Source organism: Castor canadensis, chromosome 8 (genome assembly GCF_047511655.1).
Source record: "Castor canadensis chromosome 8, mCasCan1.hap1v2, whole genome shotgun sequence".
NCBI lineage: Eukaryota > Metazoa > Chordata > Mammalia > Rodentia > Castoridae > Castor > Castor canadensis.
The window spans coordinates 108,459,743-108,484,842 of NC_133393.1; the positions used below are offsets into that span (position 1 = coordinate 108,459,743).

General features: G+C 37.2%; 1 protein-coding gene across 2 annotated transcripts in view; it reads right to left on the reverse strand.

The window, feature by feature from the left end:
* Positions 1-3,837: 3,837 nt before the first annotated feature.
* Positions 3,838-25,100, reverse strand: part of Mdm1 (Mdm1 nuclear protein) — a 37,438-nt gene continuing 16,175 nt past the window's right edge. For both annotated transcript variants that reach the window (XM_074083860.1, XM_020152641.2), the window contains 6 exons: positions 23,967-24,269; positions 23,106-23,218; positions 22,902-23,011; positions 8,047-8,293; positions 5,907-5,966; positions 3,838-4,648 (listed from right to left, as the gene is read on the reverse strand). In XM_074083860.1, the coding sequence (XP_073939961.1) occupies positions 4,536-4,648; positions 5,907-5,966; positions 8,047-8,293; positions 22,902-23,011; positions 23,106-23,218; positions 23,967-24,269 (946 nt within the window). In that variant the 3' untranslated portion in view covers positions 3,838-4,535. The remainder of the gene's footprint in view (positions 4,649-5,906; positions 5,967-8,046; positions 8,294-22,901; positions 23,012-23,105; positions 23,219-23,966; positions 24,270-25,100) is intronic.

Here is a 25,100-nt window from a genome sequence, read left to right on the forward strand (position 1 = left end):
GTCTAACAAATCTTTAGCCACTTATCCTGAGCTGCCTCTTACCACCTTTCTAAAGTACATTATCTTTTCCATCAGGCAAATGATACAGAAAGATTAGGAGAGTGATGAAGTCCTGCAGTAGTAAATTTGTAAACTGCCTCTGGGGTGTAGGGGAGGAAAGCCCTAATTTATAATGCTTTCTGATTTCACTGGGACAAATACTCCTGCTGTGGCCAGTTTCAAACGATTGATGCTTTAACAACCTTACAAAATTTCTGGATGTTTAATGATAGGCCCCTGAGCGAGATCCAGCATACTACTAGGCATAGAATATAGAGGGAAGGGAAATGAACAATTTATCAGTATAATCTAAATCATTGTGTGATCTGAATTTGTGTGAACTCTTCAAACATGACTCTTCCCATTGGCCTCAGGCTTTGACTTTCAAAGACAATTCAGTGTTCCCCAAATCCAAATTTCTCAGTTTCCCAGGAAATGCTCTGATAGGGATCTGAGGCATGATGGAAGCTTTGGATGTGACTAGTGGCTGAGCCCTTGGTGAGACAAATGGATGCCAACTTTAGGATGACTGCTCTTTCATACTAACCTGCTGCGTGGCAGGGCTAGTAGGATGGGGGAGCTGTCCCTGCCTGAAAGCACCAAGGTGGGAATGAAACAGGACATGGGGCTTAAGGAAGCTTTGATCTGAGTCTGAGAGCAAACAGCTGGGTCTTTTTCTGTGCCTTCACTCACCACAGGAAAAAAAGACATGCTTAGATTAGTGGTCAGTCAGCCCTACCATGAAAGTCCATTGGCACAGAACCAGAGACCAGTGGCCTGCTTTCAATCCACAAGGTAAGCAGGAAAGACAAGCCGTGACCGGGCAAAGGGCGGCACAATTCTAGCTGTCCAATGGCAGAGACTGCTCCTTGGTCTGGAGTAGCCTTTACAGCATAATGGCTGTGGGAAACAATGATTATGGCAGTTTAACAAATACTGAGCTCCAAGTACCAAAAGCATAGTCCAATACCAAACATAAATGGTTCTAAGATCACCTACCATTTTAGATTGTTTTTATTTCTTTGGTAAACTTCTAGAAGTCAAGATAAACATTTTTGGCTGTTTATTATATGCACATTCAACTACAACAAAGGTACATAATCTATCCTTTAGTTTCTTGGGTGGCCAACTTCAATACTGCTCTATAAAAGGACAAATTTGCTTTGCACATCAACTCACTTTCATTCTGGTGGAATCCATTTGTGCAATGATTCAGGGCCCACATTCTCTGTTTTCCTGACTAGAAAGGAAAGGTAGATATTTATCTTCCAAGAAGGCAAAAAAGATTACCTCCCAAATGAATCAACCAAAGAGTCAAAGAGAACTGAATCACAGTAATCTTAAATTTTAGCATAAATACTTCAAAGGAGGTAGTGTGGGTAGAGTATGAAGACCTAGATTTTTTTCACTAGTTGAGATCTTGGGGAAGTCATCTGTTTTCTTATCTATAAAATAAAAGTAATTATGATTAATTTCTTGTACCAAACTTCATGTTCTCAAAATCATCCTTCAAGCGTTAAGTTGGAAATCAAACTTCTATAAAGATCCAGAGATGAAACCAAAAATTAACTTGCAAAACATCTCATGTACGTATATATATTTGTGCATTTCTATTTGAGTTTTCAACCACGGAAACAGAACATCAGTATCTCGAGTGAAGATGGAGGTGAAGAGGGGAGTAGTATGTTCATTTTAGAAAAATCTTCCACTGTGATTATGAGGTTCATTCCCGAGCCTGGTTTGCAAGATACTAACTTAGACAAAAATATCAAGCCACCAGTTTATAATATTGATTTGGGTGCACTCTAACTGTATACATACACTCAAAGTAGAAGTTAAATTAAAGGTGAATAAAGATCAAATTCACTATACTGTTATCTAAGAAGAAATGAAAGCCTATGTCTACACCAAGGACTTACACACAAATACAAATAGATTTATTCATTCTAGTCCCAAATAGCAAACAACCCAAAAGTCTACCAAGGGGTAGAACATGTACACCAAAACATGAATCTCAAAAATATTATGCTAAGAGAAAGCCAGACATAAAAGATGAGTTTTATATAAAAATTTTCCAAACTAAAATTACTGACAGAAAGCAGCTTAGTGGCTGCCTTTGGGACCAGGGGTAGAAGGACAGACTGACTGCAAAGGGAAAATGAGGAAACTTGTAGGGTGATGTGGTACTGGCTTCAGAGGTGTATAAGATGTATACATCTGTCCAAACTCATTGAGCTATACTTTATTTCAACTTACTGTACATAAAAGATGCATTAATAAAATTGATCAAAATTGAACTAGCAATCCCAGCTCCTAAATACTAACAAATGGCATGGGACAATTCTCATGCAATTAAGAAAAACCTTACCCATAAACTCAAATTCATTTCCTTCCAGTTGCTCTTCTAGTGCAAAAGATGGAACAGTAAGGATTCATCAACACTATTGATCTTGCCCCTCAGCCACTGAGTGGTTTTTAAGAAAGAGGTGGTTGGTATAATATTTCAGAGCTAAATTGTCAAAGAGCAGGGTCATGACATTGGCCTATGAGATCCATACCCTAATCTAACTGACACCTGGTAAATCAAGTTCATGCGGCCTGATTCACCATATTGGGTATTCCCAAACATTACAGTCTGTACTGTACCAGAGATCAGTAGTCAGCCATTGAAAATGGTCCTAACAGTTTAGTTGGTTAACCAACTTCTGAAGAGAAAGAAAACAATTCATACTTCTAAGCTTATGGTCAAAGGACAGCAAGTTCTAAACTTGTTTTGTAATTAATATGTCTCACACATTTGTATAGAAGTCAATTTGTGTTCTAAAACCAAGTTATTCCTTAATTCCAAACTTTTATTTCCATGTGTACTGCGTAGTAAGATTTTTTATGACCAAGTTACTTTAAAAGGTAAGAGGACAATGTGGGTAAATAGTTGTACACCTACATTCTTTACAACCTCAAAACAAACTATTTAACAAACTATTTTATTGTGAACCAATGCTTTGAAAGGCACTTTTGACAAAATTAGGCACTTTGGAATGGGTCACTCACTTGTTTTCTAACCATAGGTATCAATATTCTGTATATTTTATCTTAAGTACTACAGTTAGCTTTTCATGACTGTGACAAAATACCTGAGAAAACCAACTTGAAAATTTTATTTTGGCTTATAATTTTAGAAGTTGGTTGGCTAGCTCCATTGCTTTGGGCCCATGATAAGGCAGAACAGTATGGCAGGGAGCTCATGCTGAGCTAAGCTGCTCATACCATGGTGGCCAGGAAAACAGATAGAGTGAATGACTGCCAGGAGCCCTGAACAAAATCTACCCTTCAAAAGCACACCCCCAGTGACCTACTTCCTCCAATTAGGCCCCGCCTCCTACAGTTTCCACTGTAGGAGTGCCATCAGCTGGGATCCAAGCTTTCAAAACATGAGCTTTGGTGGACATTTAAGATCCAGATCATAATAAGTACTTTCTATCTGTCATCACAAAGATTTTATGTAATGTTTTATAAAATCTGTAATTTTTAGAAATTTAAATTTATCATGATTAGTAAGATGAACTGTAAGACAACAGAACATTTCCTATGAGTAAAGAAATACAATCAACAAGTTTGTGTTGAATTCTAAAAACTTAGTCTGCTTTGAAAATTCTGTATTTGTGCCAAAATGTTATAGACTAAGCTTCATTGCATTTTGATAGCTGCAAAAGAAGTATAATTTTTGATTAGGCAGTTATCAGTGGAATGATCCTAAAAGATATTTATTCCGTGTAATAACTTTCTGGAGAAGCCAAACACACTTGATCAATTTTTATTTCAAAATGTCTACAAAGTTTTAATTCTCCATTATATAAATTCTTTTTCAAAATCCAGACATTATTCAAATGTAAGCCAAAGTTATACAAATAGAAGACACACAAAGACCAAAAATATACATATTCTCTCAGCAAATTTTGTTACATAAATAAGAAAAATATATACAACTGGTATCTTCAAAGTACAATTATCTTAAATAACACTGCAACCACGTATAGAAGGTACTAAAATAAACACTAAAGCAAAAGGTAAAAGTAACAACAAATTCATGACATCTACAATTACAAAGATACATAGGACCAGTATTGGGGGAATATATACTCCACACTTAGATCTTAATTTTCACCTCACTTTATCTTTTTTAGAATAGTCTCTGGATGAAGGAAATTCACAACTGTACCAGCTATTCCTGATACCTAATACAAAAGATAGAACATGTGAGGAACTATTTCATCTATTCCTTTGTATTTTGGGATAAATGTAAAAGCATTCTTTAAAAGTTAAATTTGTATAACCCTGTGTTAACATTTTCCAGGTAAAATGAACTATTGAAAAACCAAATAATTTAAGTTGGAAATGTCAGAAGAAAAATTCAAACACTCAAAATAGCTTAACATGGTGAGCAATAAAGAAAACTTATGCCAATGCTTCCTTGGATAAAAACAATTCAACTAGGTTTATGTTTTGCCCCAGAAACTCTCATTCCTTTTCTGAGCTCGTGCCAGAGTTTGAAAAGCCCGGAGACTAGAAGCCGCAGAGCGAGCAGAAATCTCAGACAATCTGTCCTCATCTGCAACAAAAGAATACCAACACTGGATTCAGTGCAAAAAATATCTACTAAATAAGCATTATTTTTAGTATAACATTAACAGACAGTCAAAGTCATCAAGTCTTGTAATATCAATGATGGGCTGCCAGAAAATGTAATCTATTAGATGTAAGGTTTTCATGATAGATCATGGTAATTTTCCAAGTTTATCATATATAGATATCAAACGCTTTAATGTTAAATGAGCACTTTTTTCCCTTCCTGAAATCCCATAATGTCATTAACTAAACACAGCTTATGATTTCAGTATTTCTTGGAAACAATTCATCATGATACTGTCTTGTCCTAGTTTCAAAAGCACAGTTATTTGGGGCACAAAGCTTTCTAAACTTTTTAAAAACAAAATGCTGCACCGTAACATGGTACTTACATCACAATTATAAAATAATCTCATTAAATGTAGAAATAAGGTTGACTATAACATTCTACCCCTTCATTATTACTGAAATTTCCCATTCTGAGGATGCAAATCTATTATAAGGTTATTTACAAATATTGTTCTTCCATTAAAAAGAAATCAGGACTGGATTCACAATTGCCAAATTATTTTGCATTTCAAAATGTAACAAATTAATTTCTAGCTCACCAAATATTAAGAAAAAGTTCCAAACTTGCTAAAGAGGAAGAAAATCTAATGTATGTAAATTTATATAAAATATTAAGTTCAAATTTATTTTCCAATGCAAAATTAATAAATTCAGTAATTGCATACTCCTTAGGATGAATCAATAGGGTAATTTTGATTGTTCACATCAAGAATTCTAAATTCCTCCTGCCACTATTAGAAGCAAATGAATTTGCTAAGAAGAAAATGCACAGGAGAAAAAAGTCCATTTTCCCTAATTACATATTTTTTCAAAACTGAAAACTGGTAAGAATTATAGAGACATTTGAAAAAAATATGAATGTAATTTTAGGCTAAATTCCTGAGCCTGAGGAAGACAAATGGAAACCCAGACTGTAATGGCCTCTGCTGTGAGGCAAGACACAGTCTCTTCTTTGTCTGTTTGCCCTAAAAATGATTCTTCCCCACATGGGTCCCAGGTTATTCATTTGTAAAATGGGAATAATTTTACACCATCAGAAAGTTTCAAGAATCTAATAAAAAAAATCTGTAGGAGTATTTTAGAAAGTGCTAATCAAATGTAAAATTAAACTTAACAAACTATCATGTAATAGAACCTCATATTTTCATCATGTTCTCTAACTATCGAAATACCTTCATCATTAAAGGCTTCACGCTGAGGCAACTGGAAATTATTCATCTTTGCCTTTCCCACTGAGAAAAAAAAAAAAAGAAGAAGAAATTATCCTTTAGAGACACCAAGAGCACATATTAATGGTGAAACTGAACTGCCGTTAAGATGGCATTGGGAGGTAGGACTTTTGAGAGGTCATGAGGGTTCTGTCCTCAAGAAATGACTAATGCCATTAGCCCAGGAATGAATTTGCTCCTTGTCCTCCTTCGCCTTCTCTTTGCCCTTCTGCAGCCAAGAGGGCCTTCACCAAATGCAAGCCCCTCTATCTTGCATTTCCCAGCCTCCAGAAACATGAGTCAATAAATTTCTGTTCATTATAAATTACCCCATCCTCAAGTCTTCTGGCATAGCAGCACAAAACATACACTTATTGTAAACTCTTAATGACAGTGCACAATCATAAATTTAATTAACTAATTTTATATATTGGTATAAATTGCTATCAAAGGGCCACGTGTTAGTTTGTAAGGTACTGAGCAAGTACATAAACTACAAATAACCTCCTAAAATTCATTTCAATGAAATTGATTTAAATTTACAGAAAAATAGTAGGTTTCTGTTGAGAGGTGACTTATTAAAAACACATTTAAAAAATGACATAAGCCTTAAGGACAAAGAAAATGGAAGACAAGAAAACAGCAACCAAACCTTAGAAAGTGGAAGAAAAATGGAAGAGGAGTAATTCTACCCAAGCAAGCTGAATTCTCAAGTCAGCAGAGGAGAGAAATTAAAAAGCGACCGATTTGGTCCCATAATGGCATGAGATGTGGAATGCTTTGTTCCACTGAAAGTTATAGTGAAGATAAGATGAACCAGGTGACTGCTTGGAAATCATTTTAGAAAACAGACACCAGATTCTTCTTAAAATTCACACAGCTGGGTAAGTGCCTCTCTCTCTCCCAAAAGAACTACTGTGACTGAAAGACACCAGGTTCACCTGAGAGCAAGAGGACCATATTCAAAACAGGGGGATTTTATCTACTCATATGTATACCTATAGATATATGTGTGTAATGTGTATAGATATATACATATATAATTTATGTCTTCAAAGAGACAAAACACCTACATGAAATAAGAATTGGATGCTATATGAAGTGTATATACAGCATTCTAAAAAAGTATAGAAATTTTTTAAAACCAAGAGGTAAAAGATAAAAATTAGCAACACTCAAATTAAAATACAAAGACAGAGATGGAAAATAGAAAAAAAGAAAATCCCAATAGGGACATCTGAATAATAGAAGTGCCAGAAAGAGAAGAAGAAATGAAGACCATTTTTTTTTTCTGTGTGTGGTACTGGGGTTTGAACTCAGGGCCTGCATTCTTAGCCACCCAACCAGCCCTTCTTTTGTGATGGGTTTTTTCGAGATAGGGTCTCACGAACTATTTGCCTGAGCTGGCTTCAAACTATGATCCTCCTGATCTCTGCCTCCTGAGTAGCTAGGATGAGCTACTCAGGAATGAGCCACTGGCTCTTGGCAAGAAGAAATTATTATTTAAGAAAATTTCCCAGAAATAAGAATTTTCCAGCCTGAAAAGTCTACAGAGTATCATTAAAATGGGGAGACACCTGCTTCCAGATACCTCATCATAAAGTTATCAGCGCACTGGGTGTGAATAAAAGATCGCAAAAGCTATCAGAAAGAAACACCACATACAAAAGATGAATAAAAACTGTATGACGCTTCTCAAAAGTAATAGTGGAAGTCAGAAAATATCAGAGCAATGCCTAATAAAATCAAAGGAAAATCATTTCAGGTCTTAAATTTTAAACCTAGAAATGCTGGGCATTATCCAAAGACATTTTTGATTGTCATGCCTGGAAAAGAGACAATGCTACAGCATCTAGTGGGTTCCCTACATGTCCATAAGAACCTGAGAGACACCTCACACTTTATAAAAGGAAACTTGGTTGCTGCAGCACCTGATCCAGTGTCCCAAAGAGAACTCTGTCCTGCTTAAAGAAATCCATAACATTAACTTAAAAAAAATAATAATAATAATAATTTATTAACATGGAGTACATCTTTATAGCATTTTACCTAGCAGTGTAACATGTTCGTTTTAAAAGACAAAAAATTAAACCAAAATAATTACCATTATGCTGAAATTCTGGATGCATCAGAGATCCCTGAATTCGACGAGAAGGATGCCAGTAGGACTGGGCATCTGGTGGAGAAGGTGACTGTGCAGGGGTATGTGTTGGCTGTTCTGGAATTTTCGAAACTGGAAGAGTTTCCTCAGCAAACTTGGGGTTATTGACTTCAGAATCTTCCCGCAAAGGTAGAGGATCAATTGTTTTTATACCAGCAGTGGGAGAAGTCAGTATAGCACGACTTCCTTTCTAAATGACAAAAAAAAGAATACCTATGTATGTAGATAAATAACAAAACCAAACATCCAACTACAAAACAGCCAGGAAAGTAATAAGGGAAAATTTATGTAACCTCCATGGGGGGAAATTTTATGCACATAACCAATACAGTTAAACAGATTCAGCTATATATAAACAAATGCATATTATTTTTAATGATAAACTTAGGGAAAACAGACAATTATATATGACTGACAATGAATTATTGTCATGCTACATATTTCTTTAAAAATAGTAAGAAAAAGATAAACCTAATTAAAAAGCAGAAAAGATATGAATAAGAAAATATGATAACACATGCGACCCCACTAGTATTCAAAACTTACAGAGTAAAAGCATCGAGGTACTAAGTTTTAACTTAACAAATTGTAAAAACTGATTATAAAATAATACCCAGTGCTGGCGCTCTCCTTAGACTTACTGGGAGTGTAATCTTTCTAGGAGACTGGCAAAACATAGCAAAAACCTTAAAATGTGTCCTTTCACCTTGCAATAATACTTAGGGAGTAGTTACACAATTTTTTTCAAAATAGAAAAATTAAGAAATAACAATACAAATCTGAAAAAAAATAGGTTTCAATAAGAATTGTTAAAAATTACAGTAAACTATAGATTGCATATAAAGTTTTATTAAAAAGACAAGTGATACTTGATATAGAAATATGTTCACAATGTAGGACAAAATAAGAAAAAATAGATTATGAAACCTTACATATAGTACAATACATGTTAGGAAAAACGCCACTCGCAAAGAAAGCTCACAGGAAAAGTCTCACGTCCAAGAGCAAGGTTTAATGACAGGCTCAAGCTGTCAGGCTGGCCGGGGAAAGATGGCTCAGCGCTGACTCTGGGGCTAGGCATGGCTTTTACAGAAGAGGGAGCTTGAGGAAGTTAGGGCATGTGCGGGAGTCTCCGTTAGGGGTGGAGCTGCCTGGGGGTGGCTCCAGTTCTCAAAAAGTGAGTCCTGAGGATAAAATGGCCGCTGATTCACAAAATGGTGACATTATTATTCTATCAATACACATTAACATATATCTACATGTAAATACCTCAAAAATTTAACAGTGGATATCCTTAGACAGTAGGTATGAGACCATTAGTTTTCTATGGTTAATATTTTCTGTTTTCCACAGTGACAATGTATCATTATCCTAAAAGTTTCTGACTATTTTACTTATCAAAAGAATGTAAACTAAATAAAGTCAAATACCACTCAAAACTTTTCTGATCATTCATTGTAATTGATGCCTTCAAATATTATCTGAGTCTATCTATGCATCATTCAAACGTTGCTTTCTAGCCTGAAGTATCATTTTCTGCAATTAAAAAGATGATTGCTTCAAAGTGGAAATGGCTTAGGGTCTCAACAAAAAAAAATACATATTTTAAATCAAGATCTAGGTAAAAACCACAGGATCTCCCACTTGCTTCCCCTGCCTCCCCCAACTTTTTTTTTTTTTTTTTTTTTTTTTGCAGTACTATAGTTTGAATTCAGGGCCTAAACATTGAGCCACTCCCCCAGCCCTTTTTTGTGGTAGGTTTTTTCGAAATAGGGCCTCACAAATTATTTGCCCAGGCTGGCTTTAAGCTGTGACCCTCCTGATCTCTGCCTCTTGAGTAGCTAGGATTACAGGTGTGAGCTACTGACATCCATCTTCCCTTTTTAAGCACCATTATAATACTAATAACTAATAGGAAATTGTTGGGGGTTTTCTTCTTCTTTTTCTACATATATGAGCAGAGTTTGACATGTCTGTCAACTTGGTTTTACTGTTGTAAAAGAAAAAAAGACTTGAATTAAACCTGCAAAATATTTTTACCTCATGGAGTTGGTTCCCAGGTTCAACATAACTGCTTATATGGTGTTTTCCAGCCCTGCACCTCCTTATTTGTCCTTATTGCTTCCATTCAGCCCTGCATACAGCAGCATGAACACATTCATCTGGTAAGTTGGATCCTATTTCCTTTGCTGCTTCAGATCTCCAAGGGCCACCCAATGCCATTAGAATAACATCCAAACTCCTCACCCCACCTCCCTTTCCAACCTCATTTCCTCCTCTATCCTCTTCTCCCTATAGGCTCCAGCCACAAGCCTTTTCACTTTCTAAAACTTGGCCCCTGGCAAGAACACTTGAACTTGCAGTTCTTTCTACTTGGAAAACAGATTTCTACTGGCCCACTTCCCTATTAGTCAGTTCTGAGCTTAAGTGTTACTACCTCCCTCAGGGGTGCCTATCCTGATGGCCCAAACTACAATAGCCTCACCCATTCCTCGGAGGTTATTTGAAGCTTTATAATTCACAGCACTTCCTACTACCTGAAATTACCCTGTTTTGTTTTGTTTTTGTGTTCTCTCTATGCAGCCCAGGCTGGCCTGGGCCAGAATAATCTTTAAAAAATTATTTGTCTATATCTTCCAATGAAAATAGAAACTCCATGAAGAGACTAATTTTGTCTTGATTACCAATGAATCCCCAGATCCTAGAACAGTGTCTAGCATTAGTTATGGAATAGAATGACTGAAAATGAAACTCCTGGTACTCCCTTCCAAAGAGGGGTTTTGTCCAGAGGTTTTTAGTGTAATGGCATCTCCTTCAACCCTGTTGGAAATCCAGAAACTTAGAAGTCATCCATGATCTTTCATTCTCCCATTGTCCAACCCAGCACTAAGGCTAGACACTGTTCCTCTTAAACAATTCTTCAGTTAACATCCACTTTCTATGTATGACCACCTTCCTTAGTCCAAGTTACCAACACCTCCCTTCCTTTTAAGGAAGTTTATTTTTACTTCCCATGATATTACACAGAACTTGCAAAATATAAGTCAATCACAATGTTCCCATATTTAAAATATTTCAGTGGTTTCCCACTGCTCTGAATAATATAATATTAAGAATATTATATATATAATAAAAATTCTCAATGTTGCTATCCTTTCTAGCCTCATGTTGCACCATGCTCCCTGCCACAACCTGCTCTGGGGTCTTTGTTTCTCAAAACTCCATGTTCTTTTTCTCTACAGGATCTTGGTACATGCCATGTTCCTACTCTCTACCCTTTTTACCTGCTCAAAACTTCCATTTCCACTTTATCTCAGGTGAATTATGACTTCTTCTAAAACATCCTTGACTTTCAAGAAGCTTCCTGACCTTCATGATTAGACCAATTCCTGCCAGAATAGCAAGTACTTCAACTTTGAAACCTTCATTAAATTCTTTTTGTATGATTAATTTGTGTCTCCCCACAAGACTGTCTTTTTATTCAGCATCTAGCCTGTGCATAAGTGGACAAGAAGCACCTGCTAGAAGAAGTCAGCTAATCCACACGTGGGTTTTTATTATCATTTATAATATCTGAAAATGATGACCAAACCAATACAAAAAGAACTCTAAAGTTTTGTGAACAATGGTAATTAGGGATTAACATTGTGGGACAGAGCAACTGGAGTCAAATTCTACTTCACAATGTAGCAGTCATGTGACATAATTTTCATCATCAAAATGAGCACACTACTACTATACTTACCTCCTAGTCATTCTAAAAATCAAACAAATCAATACTTATATGGTAGAAGTTATCCAATTTGCTGCTGCCCCACAATACTTCTAGAATTCAAGGTATATGATTAAAAGTTAATAGTGAAAAAATTCCTGGGTATCATGATGATATATTCTAATTCCTACAGTAAAAAGATTAAAGAATGCTACTAATCAAGGGTAATTAAATAATGAGAATAATTTATTGGAAACTAAAAGACTTATGGGTTTAATTTTATATATCACAATAGCTCTTACAAAAGAATAAAGGAGAAAAAACTGATTGTGAAAATCAAGTTTAATGACTCCTCTGTCTACTCGAGGGGTAAACAATTAGAAATAATCAAATATCGTTTCTGGAACAGCCTCTGGTAATGCTGGTGGTAGAAAAATTTCCATGGAGGGATTTCTACTCACATTGTTAATAAGAAAACTGCTTATTTCAGAAAAGTTTAAAATTAAAAGTTACAATTGTATCATGCTTCCCATGAGGTGGAGACTGGCATTCAAATGTTAAAGGACAACATTAGGCTATTTATGTTATTCGAGAAATTAATTCCACAATAAATGAATGCAAATATGGATAAGGGGCACACACTGTGGCTGAGTCAGGCTTGTGTCCAGCGACTTAAAGTCTACGCCTAGCCAGGCGCCAGTGGCTCACACCTGCAATCCTAGCTACTTTGGAGGCAGAAATCAGAACAACTGGAGTTTGAAGCCAGCCCCAGCAAATAGTTCGTGAGACCCTATCTCAAAAAAACCCTTCACAGAAATAGGGCTGGTGGAGTGGCTCGAGGTGAAGACCCTAAGTTCAAGCCCCAGTACTGCAAAGAAAAGGTTCATGTCTTCCAGGTGGCACCCTGGACTCATACAGAGAGGGCAGAACTGCCTATAAGGGGCAACTGATTCCTAACATTCTATTCTGATCAATATTCTGACCATATTTATGCTGTCATATTTCCTTAGCAAACCAATGCATACATAAGCAACAGGAAATAGCTTAGATATTCTGTCACTCAAATAACATCTGTTCAACATATATTTAATGAACATCTGCTATGACCTGTGCTCTGCTCTAAGCAGGGGAGTCACATCTCTCAACCTCTGAAAACTCTATCACTATGGAATTGATGAACAGTCATTAGCAAAATCCTGTAGATTTTCAACCTCTTCTCTGAATGTTCTCTATTATACTTAGCCACACACTTCCATGGCATTACTGGTAACTGCAACCTCTACATAATCTTAATTCTTGGCCAGCATCTGCTAACTATATTCATTTAGTAATTTATTTATTTAGTGCACTACTAGGAGTCAAAGTCAGGACCTCATATATGCTAGGCAAGTGCTCCACCACTGAGCTACACCCCCAGTCCTATACCTTCTAATTTCAAAACTAATCCCCACAGGTTCCCCAATTCTAACAAATCTTTACGTCTATGAGGAACTTTCACACACGGAACCTGTTCAATTACACTGTACACTGTATCTTACCACCTCAATTCCTATTGTCCCTCCCTAATCAACTCAACTTCCACACCCAATCACTCTATCACTTCTCTGCATATACCTTAACTTCCTTCCTTGCCTTCTTTCTCACTTTGTCTTACTATCTTGAAAACATTACAAATCCGTCTCTTGGGCTGGCAGAGTGGCTCAAGCAGTAAGAGCACCTGCCTAGCAAGCATCAGTCCCTGAGTTCAAATCTCAGTGCTGCCAAAAAAAAATATCAAACTCTCTACTTCTGCTGCACCTCTTCAATCAAATATGCCAGGATAAAGACATACAACACATTCCATTTGTTTTTGATCAAATTTGTGACCACTAATCTAAGTGGCCCCTTAACATTGCTCTACAATATTCCTCATTTCCCTAGCTTACTATCTCTCACTCTCTGTGCTGTCTCCTCTTTCCTCAAACTTCTAACATTTTCTTCCACAGCCTCATTCTCAGCATGGATATTTTTCATACATCATCAAGATGCGGTCAAAAGAAGCTTTCCAAAAGCTCCTCCTTTTATACCTTCCCATCTTCATCATGAGTGTCTATGAGCTCTATATTCCCTTTTGTCAGAATGAAGGGAATGTCAGAGTACCTGAGACCAACCCTTCCAGTCTCTACTGGATCTGAAGTCCTTCCTCCTATTCAATATCTTTTCGATAATTTTCCCCTCACTCCTACATTATCAATTCTCTTCTCTCTTCAAGATTATTCTTATAAAAATATAAACATGCTGTTATCTTTCATCTTGATTTCACTTCCTACCACTACCACCTTATTACTCTTCTTCCCTTCTTGGAAAAAGTTCTGGAAAGAACCACCTGTGATGGCTATGTCCTATCCCTCACCTTTCTCTTTTATCACTTGCATTTAGGATTTTGCATGGTTATCATTGACCTCCAAGTTGCTAAATCCAACAGTCAAGTCTCATACTTTACTGACTTATCAGTAGCATTAACACTTCCCCTTGACATCTCTTGGATGCCACAGTCTACTGTTTGTCACCACCTCACTGGCTATTCCTTTTCTATCCTTTTCTGATTAATCTTCAACTTCCTAATATCAAAAACTCAGAGCTCAGCTATGTCTACACCTACTCTTCTGTCTATATCTACTTCCTTGATGATTTCCTCTAAGACTTGAAATACATGTTCCACTTCAAAAAAAAAAAAAACACACACTGCAGCCCAACTCCAAGTTTATATAATCACTCTAAGCACAACTCTCCATTAAACAGGTCTACTTAGAGAACTCGTAAATTTCTCAAATTCAGCATATTCCAAACAGAACTCTTGATCTTTCCTGACAAATCTTTTCCTCACACTGGCTTCCCTAGCTCTGTTAAATGGCAACTCCATTCTTATTGCTCAGGCTAAAAATCTTGAATCATCCTTGATTCTTCTCTTTCTCCCACTCTACATCTTATTCATAAGTAAGTCTTGTCAGGTAGTCCTTCAATTATATCTAGAACTGGACTTCATCAAATGACCTTCACCATCTACCACTGTGAACCAAACTACCATCACCTCTTGCCTGGACACGGTAGTTGACACAACTGGTTTCAACACTGAGTTTGTTCCCCAACTGTCTACTCTCAATGCAGTAGTTAAAATGACTAGAAAAACCTATGTCAAATTATTTCATTCCTCTATCCTTCCAATGAGAATAATATTCAAAGTCTTTGCTATGACTTAAAAAGCCCTACACAGAGGATTCCAAGATGGCGGCTAGAGGAGGAAGCAGAAAGTGAGCCTCCTACAGTGAAATCTTGGAGAGACGCTGGAGACACACTTTGCAGGCAAAACCACTGAGAAGAGGCAAAACTTTGACCCCTCCACACCTCCAGCCGGTGCAGAGAATCTCCACTTCACATTAAGCAGAGAAACAAGGAGGGCCCCCCGGGGCCACCAGTCGCCCCCACCCAGACGACTTGGGAACACGCAGACAAGGTGAGCTTTGCGGTACCGTGGTACTCCCACGACAAGCCTGGGCCAGAGCAGCATAGCCCCTGGACAGACCGACCCCCACCCGGGGAAAAAAGAGAAACTGGGTAATAAGCAATAAGAACAATAAAGACACGTGGGAAAGAGGGTGGGGCGCACAGAGCAAAGATTGGGGGAAGGGAATCCTTCCCAGAACTGTAAATAAACAAGCCGGGTGGGCAGGAGAGGCCCCGGCAGGAGCGGGGACACACGCCCAGCAACCAGGAGCGGGAAAGCTTGTGAGAGTGGCGGAGAGAGGAAAACTCTACAGGAGAGGAGGGAAGACCCACTTCCCACGTGAGCTATAAACAAACATGGCGGCTGGCAGGATCAGCAGCACCACACAGTAATCAGGAGCAGGAAAGCCTGTAAAAGTGGTGGTGGGAAGAAAACTGCACATGACGGGGGGAAGACCCACTTCCCACATGAACTGTAAATAAACATGCAGGCCTGAGAATGCAGGTGCAGTGTCACCTTTCCCAGTGCTTGGAAAGGAGAAAGCTTGTAGCAGAGGCTCACAGGAAAACTCTGAGTAAACAACGCCTGCAGGGCCAGGTGAGTGCTAAGCTCACCCCAGAGATCTGCATAAAAAACACCTCCAGCAACAGCAGGCTGACAGCAGCAGGCAGGCAAGCCACAGCTGCAGATACCATTCTCAGAACTGTCTCCAGACTCTTTTTTTTGTTTTTTTTTCCTGTTGTTCTTTTTCTCCCTACCTTTGATGAGAGAACAACCGAATTACACCTGAATGCTGAAAAACTTACTGAAACTGTATTGCATTTGAACTTGGGACACTTGGTGGGGTTTTTGTGTGTGTGTGTGTGTGTGTGTGTGTGTGTAGTTTTGTTCTACTTTATGCGTCCCCTTTAATGAGACAACTACAGAACAACATCTGAGGCACCATCTCCAGGATTGGAGACTGAGACAGACACCCAAATTATTAAGACTGAAACTTCACTGCATTTGAACTTGGAGGTTTTTTGGTTTTTTGGTTTTTTTTTTTTTAATTTTTCTATTTTTCATTTTATTTTATTTTATTTTTAAATACAGATATTTCTTTCATTTACCTATTTTTTATTTTTATTCTTATCTTTTTTTTCCTCTCTCTGTCTCTCTAAGGCCTGTTCAGCTCACTGTCAATTAGTACACTAACGCTCCCTGTTTATACCTTTGAAACTTTCTTGTCTGATTCCTTGTTCTGTTTTCTCCTTCTTGTCTGTTTATTTGCTTTTCCCTTTCCTTTAACTTCTTGCTTTCCATCTCCGCTCACCCTTCCATTCTAAATATTACCATTGTTATTATTACAAGCTAGAAAATACTTAATTGCACACAGAACAGGGACAGTAACAACACCAAAGACAATGACGGGAAGACAGAAAAAACAGGGAAACCAGTTTCCCCACAGCAAAAAATTAGTACAGGAACCAGAGGGGAATGAAGAAAACAGATACTCAGATCGAGACTCCAACAAAATGAAGATAAATTATGCCAAAGGACCCAATGAAGCCCACAAGAATAATTTAAAAGACATACTACAGGTATTCAATGAGAATTTTATAGAAATGATACTGGATAGGGTCAACCAAAATGTACAGGAGACACTCAAGAAATTCCAAGACAACAAAAATAGAATTTGAAAAAGCAAAAGAAGAAATAAAGGAAACCATAGAAGCACTGTATAAACACCAAAGTGAAAGAGAGAACACGATGAATAAACGGATAAATGAACTCAGGACAAAAATAGACAACATTAAAGAGGAAAACACTCAGGATATGGAAAACCTCAGAAAAAAGAAAAAGAAAAAAGAAAACCTCAGAAAACAGAACTGCAAAACAAAACGGAAGGCCAATCCAGCAGAATAGAACAAACAGAAGACAGAATCTCAGAACTTGAAGATGAAATGGTAATTAAAGGAAAAACCAAAGAAATATTAATTAAACAACTCAAGACCTGTGAAAAGAAAATACAAGAACTCACCGACTCCATCAAAAGAACAAACTTGAGAATCATGGGCATTGAAGAAGGAGAAGAGGTGCAAGCAAAGGGAATGCGTAATATACTCAAAAAAATAATAACGGAAAATTTCCCAAATCTAGAGAAAGAGATTCCCATACAGAAGCAAGAGGCCTCCAGGACACCAAACAGACCAGATCAAAATAGAACTACCCCATGACATATCATCATTAAAACAACAAGTTCAGAAACTAGGGAAAGAATATTGAAGGCTGTAAGAGAGAAAAAACAAGTAACATACAAAGGCAAACCCATCAAACTCACAGCAGACTTCTCAACAGAAACATTAAAAGCAAGAAGAGCGTGGGGTGAGATCTTCCGGGCACTGAATGAAAATAACTTCAACCCCAGGATACTCTACCCAGCAAAACTATCATTCAAAATAGATGGAGCAATAAAAGTCTTCCATGATAAGCAGAAACTAAAACAATATGTGACCACAAAGTCCCCACTCCAAAAGATTCTTCAAGGGATTCTGCACACAGAAAGTGAAACCCAACTTAACCATGAAAAGACAGGCAACACCAAACTACAGGAAAAGAAAAAGCAAGACAGTAGAGAGTAACCTCAACTTAGGAACACACAATCAAACCTTCAAACAACTAAGACAACTAAATGACAGGAATCACCACATACCTATCAGTACTAACACTTAATGTTAACGGACTTAATTCACCCATCAAAAGGCACCGCTTGACGAAATGGATTAAAAGGGAAGATCCAACAATTTGTTGCTTATAGGAGACCCATCTCAACCACAGAAATAAGCATAGGCTTAGGATGAAAGGGTGGAAGAAGATTTACCAAGCCAATGGCCCCCGAAAACAGGCAGGAATAGCAATACTTATCTCTGACAAAGTAGACTTCAAACCTACATTGATCAAACGAGATAAAGAAGGCCATTCCATACTAATAAAAGGGGAAATAGACCAAAAGGAAATAATAATCATCAACGTGTATGCACCCAATGTCAACGCACCCAATTTCATCAAACATACCCTGAAAGACCTAAAAGCATATATTAACGCCAACACAGTGGTTGTGGGAGACTTTAACACCCCATTATCATCAATAGATAGGTCATCCAAAAAAAAATCAATAAAGAAATCCAAGATCTAAAATATACAATAGATCAAATGGACCTAGTTGATGTCTACAGAACATTTCATCCAACTTCTACACAATATACATTCTTCTCAGCAGCCCATGGAACCTTCTCCAAAATAGATCATATCCTAGGGCACAAAGCAAGTCTCAGCAAATATAAGAAAATAGAAATTATACCGTGCATACTATCTGATCACAATGCAGTAAAAGTAGAACTCAACAACAAAAGTAAGGACAAAAAACATGCAAACAGCTGGAAACTAAATAACTCATTACTTAATGAAGAATGGATCATCAATGAAATAAAAGAGGAAATTAAAAAGTTCCTGGAACTCAATGAAAATGAAAACACAACCTATTGGAACCTATGGGACACAGCTAAGGCAGTCCTGCGAGGAAAGTTTATAGCCATGAGTGCATATATTAAAAAGACGGAAAGATCCCAAATCAATGACCTGATGATACATCTCAAACTCTTAGAAAAACAAGAACAAGCAAATACCAAAACAAATAGAAGGAGAGAAATAATAAAAATAAGAGCTGAAATCAACGAAATAGAAACCAAAAAAAACATACAAAGAATTAATGAAACAAAAAGTTGGTTCTTTGATAAAATAAACAAGATCGATAGACCCCTGGCAAACCTGACTAAAATGAGGAGAGAAAACACCCAAATTAATAGAATCAGGAATGCAAAAGGGGAGGTAACAAAAAACACCATGGAAGTCCAGGAAATCATAAGAGACTACTTCGAGAACCTATATTCAAATAAATTTGAAAATCTTAAAGAAATGGACAGATTTCTAGATACATATGATCATCCAAAACTGAACCAAGAAGAAATTAATCACCCGAATAGACCTATAACACAAAATGAAACTGAAGCAGCAATCAAGAGTCTCCCCAAAAAGAAAAGTCCAGGACCTGATGGATTCTCTGCTGAATTCTATCAGACCTTTAAAGAAGAACTGATACCAACCCTCCTTAAACTGTTCCACGAAATAGAAAGGGAAGGAAAACTGCCAAACACATTTCATGAAGCCAGTATTACACTTATCCCAAAACCAGGCAAAGACACATCCAAAAAGGAGAACTACAGGCCAATCTCCTTAATGAACACTGACGCAAAAATCCTCAACAAAATAATGGCAAACCGAATTCAACAACACATCAAAAAGACTATTCACCACGACCAAGTAGGCTTCATCCCAGGGATGCAGGGGTGGTTCAACATACAAAAATCAATAAACGAAATAAACCACATTAACAGAAGCAAAGACAAAAACCACTTGATCATCTCAATAGATGCAGAAAAAGCCTTCGATAAGATCCAACACCATTTCATGAGAAAAGCTCTAAGAAAACTAGGAATAGAAGGAAAGTACCTCAACATTATAAAAGCTATATACGACAAACCTACAGCCAGCATTATACTTAATGGAGAAAAACTGAAACTATTCCCTCTAAAATCAGGAACCAGACAAAGATGCCCACTATCTCCACTCCTATTCAACATGGTACTGGAATTCCTAGTCAGAGCAATTAGGCAAGAAAAAGGAATAAAAGGAATATAAATAAGTAAAGAAACTGTCAAAATATCCCTATTTGTAGATGACATGATCCTATACCTTAAAGACCCAAAAAACTCTACTCAGAAGCTTCTGGACATCATCAATAGCTACAGCAAGGTAGCAGGATATAAAATCAACATAGAAAAATCATTAGCATTTCTATACACTAACAATGAGCAAACTGAAAAAGAATGTATAAAAACAATTCCATTTACAATAGCCTCAAAAAAAAATCAAATACCTAGGTGTAAACCTAACAAAAGATGTGAATGACCTCTACAAGGAAAACTATAAACTTCTGAAGACAGAGATTGAGGAAGACTATAGAAAGTGGAGAGATCTCCCATGCTCATGGATTGGTAGAATCAACATAGTAAAAATGTCGATACTCCCAAAAGTAATCTACATGTTTAATGCAATTCCCATCAAAATTCCAATGACATTCATTAAAGAGATGAAAAATCTACCATGAAATTTATATGGAAACACAAGAGGCCACTAATAGCCAAGGCAATATTCAGTCAAAAGAACAATGCTGGTGGTATCACGATACCTGACTTCAAACTATATTACAAAGCAATAAAATTAAAACAGCATGGTACTGGCACAAAAACAGACATGAAGACCAGTGGAACAGAATAGAAGACCCAGATATGAAGCCACACAACTATAACCAACTTGTCTTTGACAAAGGAGCTAAAAATATACGATGGAGAAATAGCAGCCTCTTCAACAAAAACTGCTGGGAAAACTGGTTAGCAGTCTGCAAAAAACTGAAACTAGATCCAGGTATATCACCCTATACCAAGATTAACTCAAAATGGATCAAGGATCTAAATATCAGACCACAAACTCTTAAGTTGATACAGGAAAGAGTAAGAACTACTCTGGAGTTAGTAGGTATAGGCAAGAACTTTCTCAATGGAACACCAGCAGCACAGCAACTAAGAGATAGCAGAGATAAATGGGACCTCATAAAACTAAAAAGCTTCTGTTCATCAAAAGAAATGGTCTCTAAACTGAAGAGAACACCCACAGAGTGGGAGAAAATATTTGCCAGACATCAGACAAAGGACTGATAACCAGAATATATAGGGAACTTAAAAAACTAAATTCTCCCAAAACTAATGAACCAATAAAGAAATGGGCAAGTGAACTAAACAGAACTTTCTCAAAAGAACAAATTCAAATGGCCAAAAAACACATGAAAAAATGCTCACCATCTCTAGCAATAAAGGAAATGCAAATTAAAACCACACTAAGATTCCACCTCACCCCTGTTAGAATATCCATCATTAGCATCATTAGCCATCATTAACAACAGGTGTTAGTGAGGATTGGGGGGGAAGGAACCCTCATACACTGTTGGTGGGAATGTAAACTAGTACAACCACTCTGGAAAAAAATTTGGAGGCTACTCAAAAAGCTAAACATTGATCTACCATTTGATCCAGCAATACCACTCTTGGGGATATACCCAAAAGACTGTGACACAGGTTACTCCAGAGGCACCTGCACACCCATGTTTATTGCGGCACTATTCACAATAGCCAAGTTATGGAAACAGCCAAGATGCCCCACCACTGACAAATGGATTAAGAAAATGTGGTATCTATACACAATGGAATTTTATGCAGCCATGAAGAAGAACAAAATGTTATCATTCGCTGGTAAATGGATGGAATTGGAGAACATTATTCTGAGCGAGGTTAGCCTGGCCCAAAAGACCAAAAATCGTATGTTCTCCCTCATATGTAGACATTAGATCAAGGGCAAACACAACAATGGGATTGGACTTTGAGCACATGATAAAAGCGAGAGCACACAAGGGAGGGGTGAGGATAGGTAAGACACCTAAAAAAGTTAGCTAGCATTTGTTGCCCTTAACACAGAGAAACTAAAGCAGATACCTTAAAAGCAACTGAGGCCAATAGGAAAAGGGGACCAGGAACTAGAGAAAAGGGTAGATCAAAAAGAATTAACCTAGAAGGTAACACACATGCAGAGGAAATTAATGTGAGTCAACTCCCTGTATAGCTATCCTTATCTCAAGTAGCAAAAACCCTTGTTCCTTTCTATTATTGCTTATACTCTCTCTACACAAAATTAGAAATAAGGGCAAAATAGTTTCTGCCGGGTATTGAGGGGGTGTTGGGGGAGGGACGGGGCAGATTGCGTGGTAAGGGAGGGGGTGGGGGCAGGGGGGAGAAATCACCCAAGCCTTGTATGCACATATGAATAATAAAAAAAATGCCCTACACAATTTAGGACACCATTATGTCTCTGAACTCATCACTCACTCTATTCCAGTCACATGACCCTCTGGCAGGTCCTCCTAGATTCAAGTAGCCTCTCACCTCAGAGATTTTACACTTGCTGTTCTCTTTGTCCAGAATACCTTCCCAGACATGCACAGGTCAGTCCTTCACTTTTTCTAGATACTTACATGCCCTGGTCTCAGTGAGGACCTCTCTGGCCACTTCCTATTCACTTCCCCCACTTTATTTTTCTCATTAGTACTTATCACTATGTATTTTTATTTAGCTCTCTTGATTATTGTCTCCACTAGAATGTACATTCAATGAGGACCAGAACTTTTGTCTGTTTTGTTCACTGTTAAATCTCCAGTACTAACACAGTGCTTGGAAAGTAGTTGGAATACAACTGCCACACAACAAATAGTATTGTTTTTCTTCTCTGTCTTCCTGTTGAGTCACTACTAAGAATATTTTAAAGAATATCAGCAACAATGCAATGTCACTACAAAAAAAATTTCAAATTTTCTGAAACATGAACCTATCACTCATTTACTGCATGAGCTAAAATAACAGTTCTAAAGATGTCTTTCTCCAAAATGTAAGTGTTTACCTTTGTAAAATCATTCTTTAAAGTTTCTAAGCCATCCTGACAAGACATTCTTTTCCTCTGCTCTGGGGCTTGAGGCTTCACTTTAGAAGGGGACACTAAAACAGCTCCACCTGGAAAAATGCAGGAGAAGCCAGGTTTCAATTAAACTAAAACACATGCAGACAAAGCAGGTTAAATAGGAACCACACAGTGCGTGCCTATTACCAACAGCTGGAGTAGTAAGATCATGATGAGTCCTTTGGATTCCACCAAGTTCTCTCAGCTTCGGAGTGGGAAGCCTGCCTCCTTTTCCTGACAGTACAGAAGAAGCATCCGACCTACAAATTCAAACAATCTATTAAGAAGCACTCCTCCAGAAAACATGATTGAAAATGCTTTGTATCATTGCATAATAATGCAAAATTTATACTAAAAGGTCATTTTGTTTCTGAAAAATAACAATCAAATTCTTATGCAGTTAAGAGGAACTGAATACTGGATGGCAAATCAGCAACAACACGGTGAGATTCTTCCATTCATCAGGGCCCAAGTTCTACATCAGCTACAACATCCATGAATAAATAAAGACAACAGACAAAACATACCACTACCAATGGTAAAGAACCAGACTCAAAGCAATTTGTACATAAAATGATAGGAATTAGCTATTTTCAGAAATTGCTTTTAAAAAAATTGTCCTTTAAAAACACTGTCCTTTTTTTTTTTTTTTTGGTAGAACCATCTTATACTTACGAACATCAGCTTTTCTCCTAAAACATAAAGAAAGCTATTCTTCCAGACACATTTGTAAATCTGGCAAGTCATAACTACAGAACATATATAAAAATAATCCTGCTTCCTCCCAACTAGCCCAGTGTTTAAGTGTCCAAATACCAATTAGTAGTGACTCAAATATCTGAGTGAATCAAATTATAGGCATGCACCATATAGCAATGCCTAAAGTAACATCTTCTCTTTATTAGTCATAAGACAAAAAATGTATACCATTATACTTAGTGACAAAATAAAACACGTATTAGTCATGTACCATAACACACCAACAACTGAGGAACTTAAAACTCTCACCCTTCTTTCATCGAGTCTGCCTTAGGTTTCTCATGTTCATCCAAGTTCTCTGGCTCTCCTACATACACCTGCTTATCCCTTCCGGGTTTCTCCTCCTCCTCTTCCTCGCTGGGCTGTTTCTGTATGTCTTCACTAGTGCTCTCGGCATCCCAAGCCAGCCTCCTTCTAGCAGGTGTGGTGGGAACATTGGACCCATCCAGTTTCTCTGTGGTATTTCTCTGTGGCTGTTCTTCCAAGATACCTCTTTTTTCTTCCAGTTTTGAAGGAGGATGTTTCTGCAAAGTCTTATGGCTCATAGGATCTCTGCATGACAAATGAAGTTTTATTTTAAATTGAGTAGTTTGAGGTTTCTAGTGTATATTAATTTTAGTGACTCCATCATTTCCTTCAACTGTTCACAATTATGTTTCTCACAGATACTGATTTCCTCACCCAAGTATTGAGGAAAGAGTCTATTTAAAAGTTCATTCTGTAGCATAATAAATGAAGATTACCATCTGAGTGTCTATTAAAATTCCAAAATATATTTATTTGCCCTTACTCCTACTTTCACACATTCATGCCTGCATCTCTGGCAACAAAAATCATTCTTAGTCCCAAAACTGGGATTGACATGTACAAACTGGGACCCCACACGTGGTAAAACCTTGTTCAGTTACTACGTTGACATTGTGCATACTTATAACCAAATATGCCAACACTCAAATTTTATACTTTAGGTTCATCTTTCCAAGATCTTATGATAAGCTTTTAAACCAGATGTTGCATAATTAGGATTTATAAATCAATCTGGTATTTATGACTATATGAATACCCTGTAACAACTAACACTATTTTCTACAAATCAATGTGCAATTTCTCTTAAAAATGGTTAATTTATGTTCACTTTAAAACCCCAAGCAGCAGAGAATTCTCCTAAAGTCAGGGACCAAGTTCCACACAAAACCCACTAAAGCCACAAAAATCCACTAATGAATGATAATGGATATTATGGATATGTACTAACAGTTTATATTCTCTGAGTTTTATTGTTACCTCTCTTTTTTTTAACTTTTAATTTTAAAGTCCTTTTACATCTACCATATAATCACTTTTCTTTCTTTCTTTCTTTGGAGTTAGTAAGGTTTGAACTCA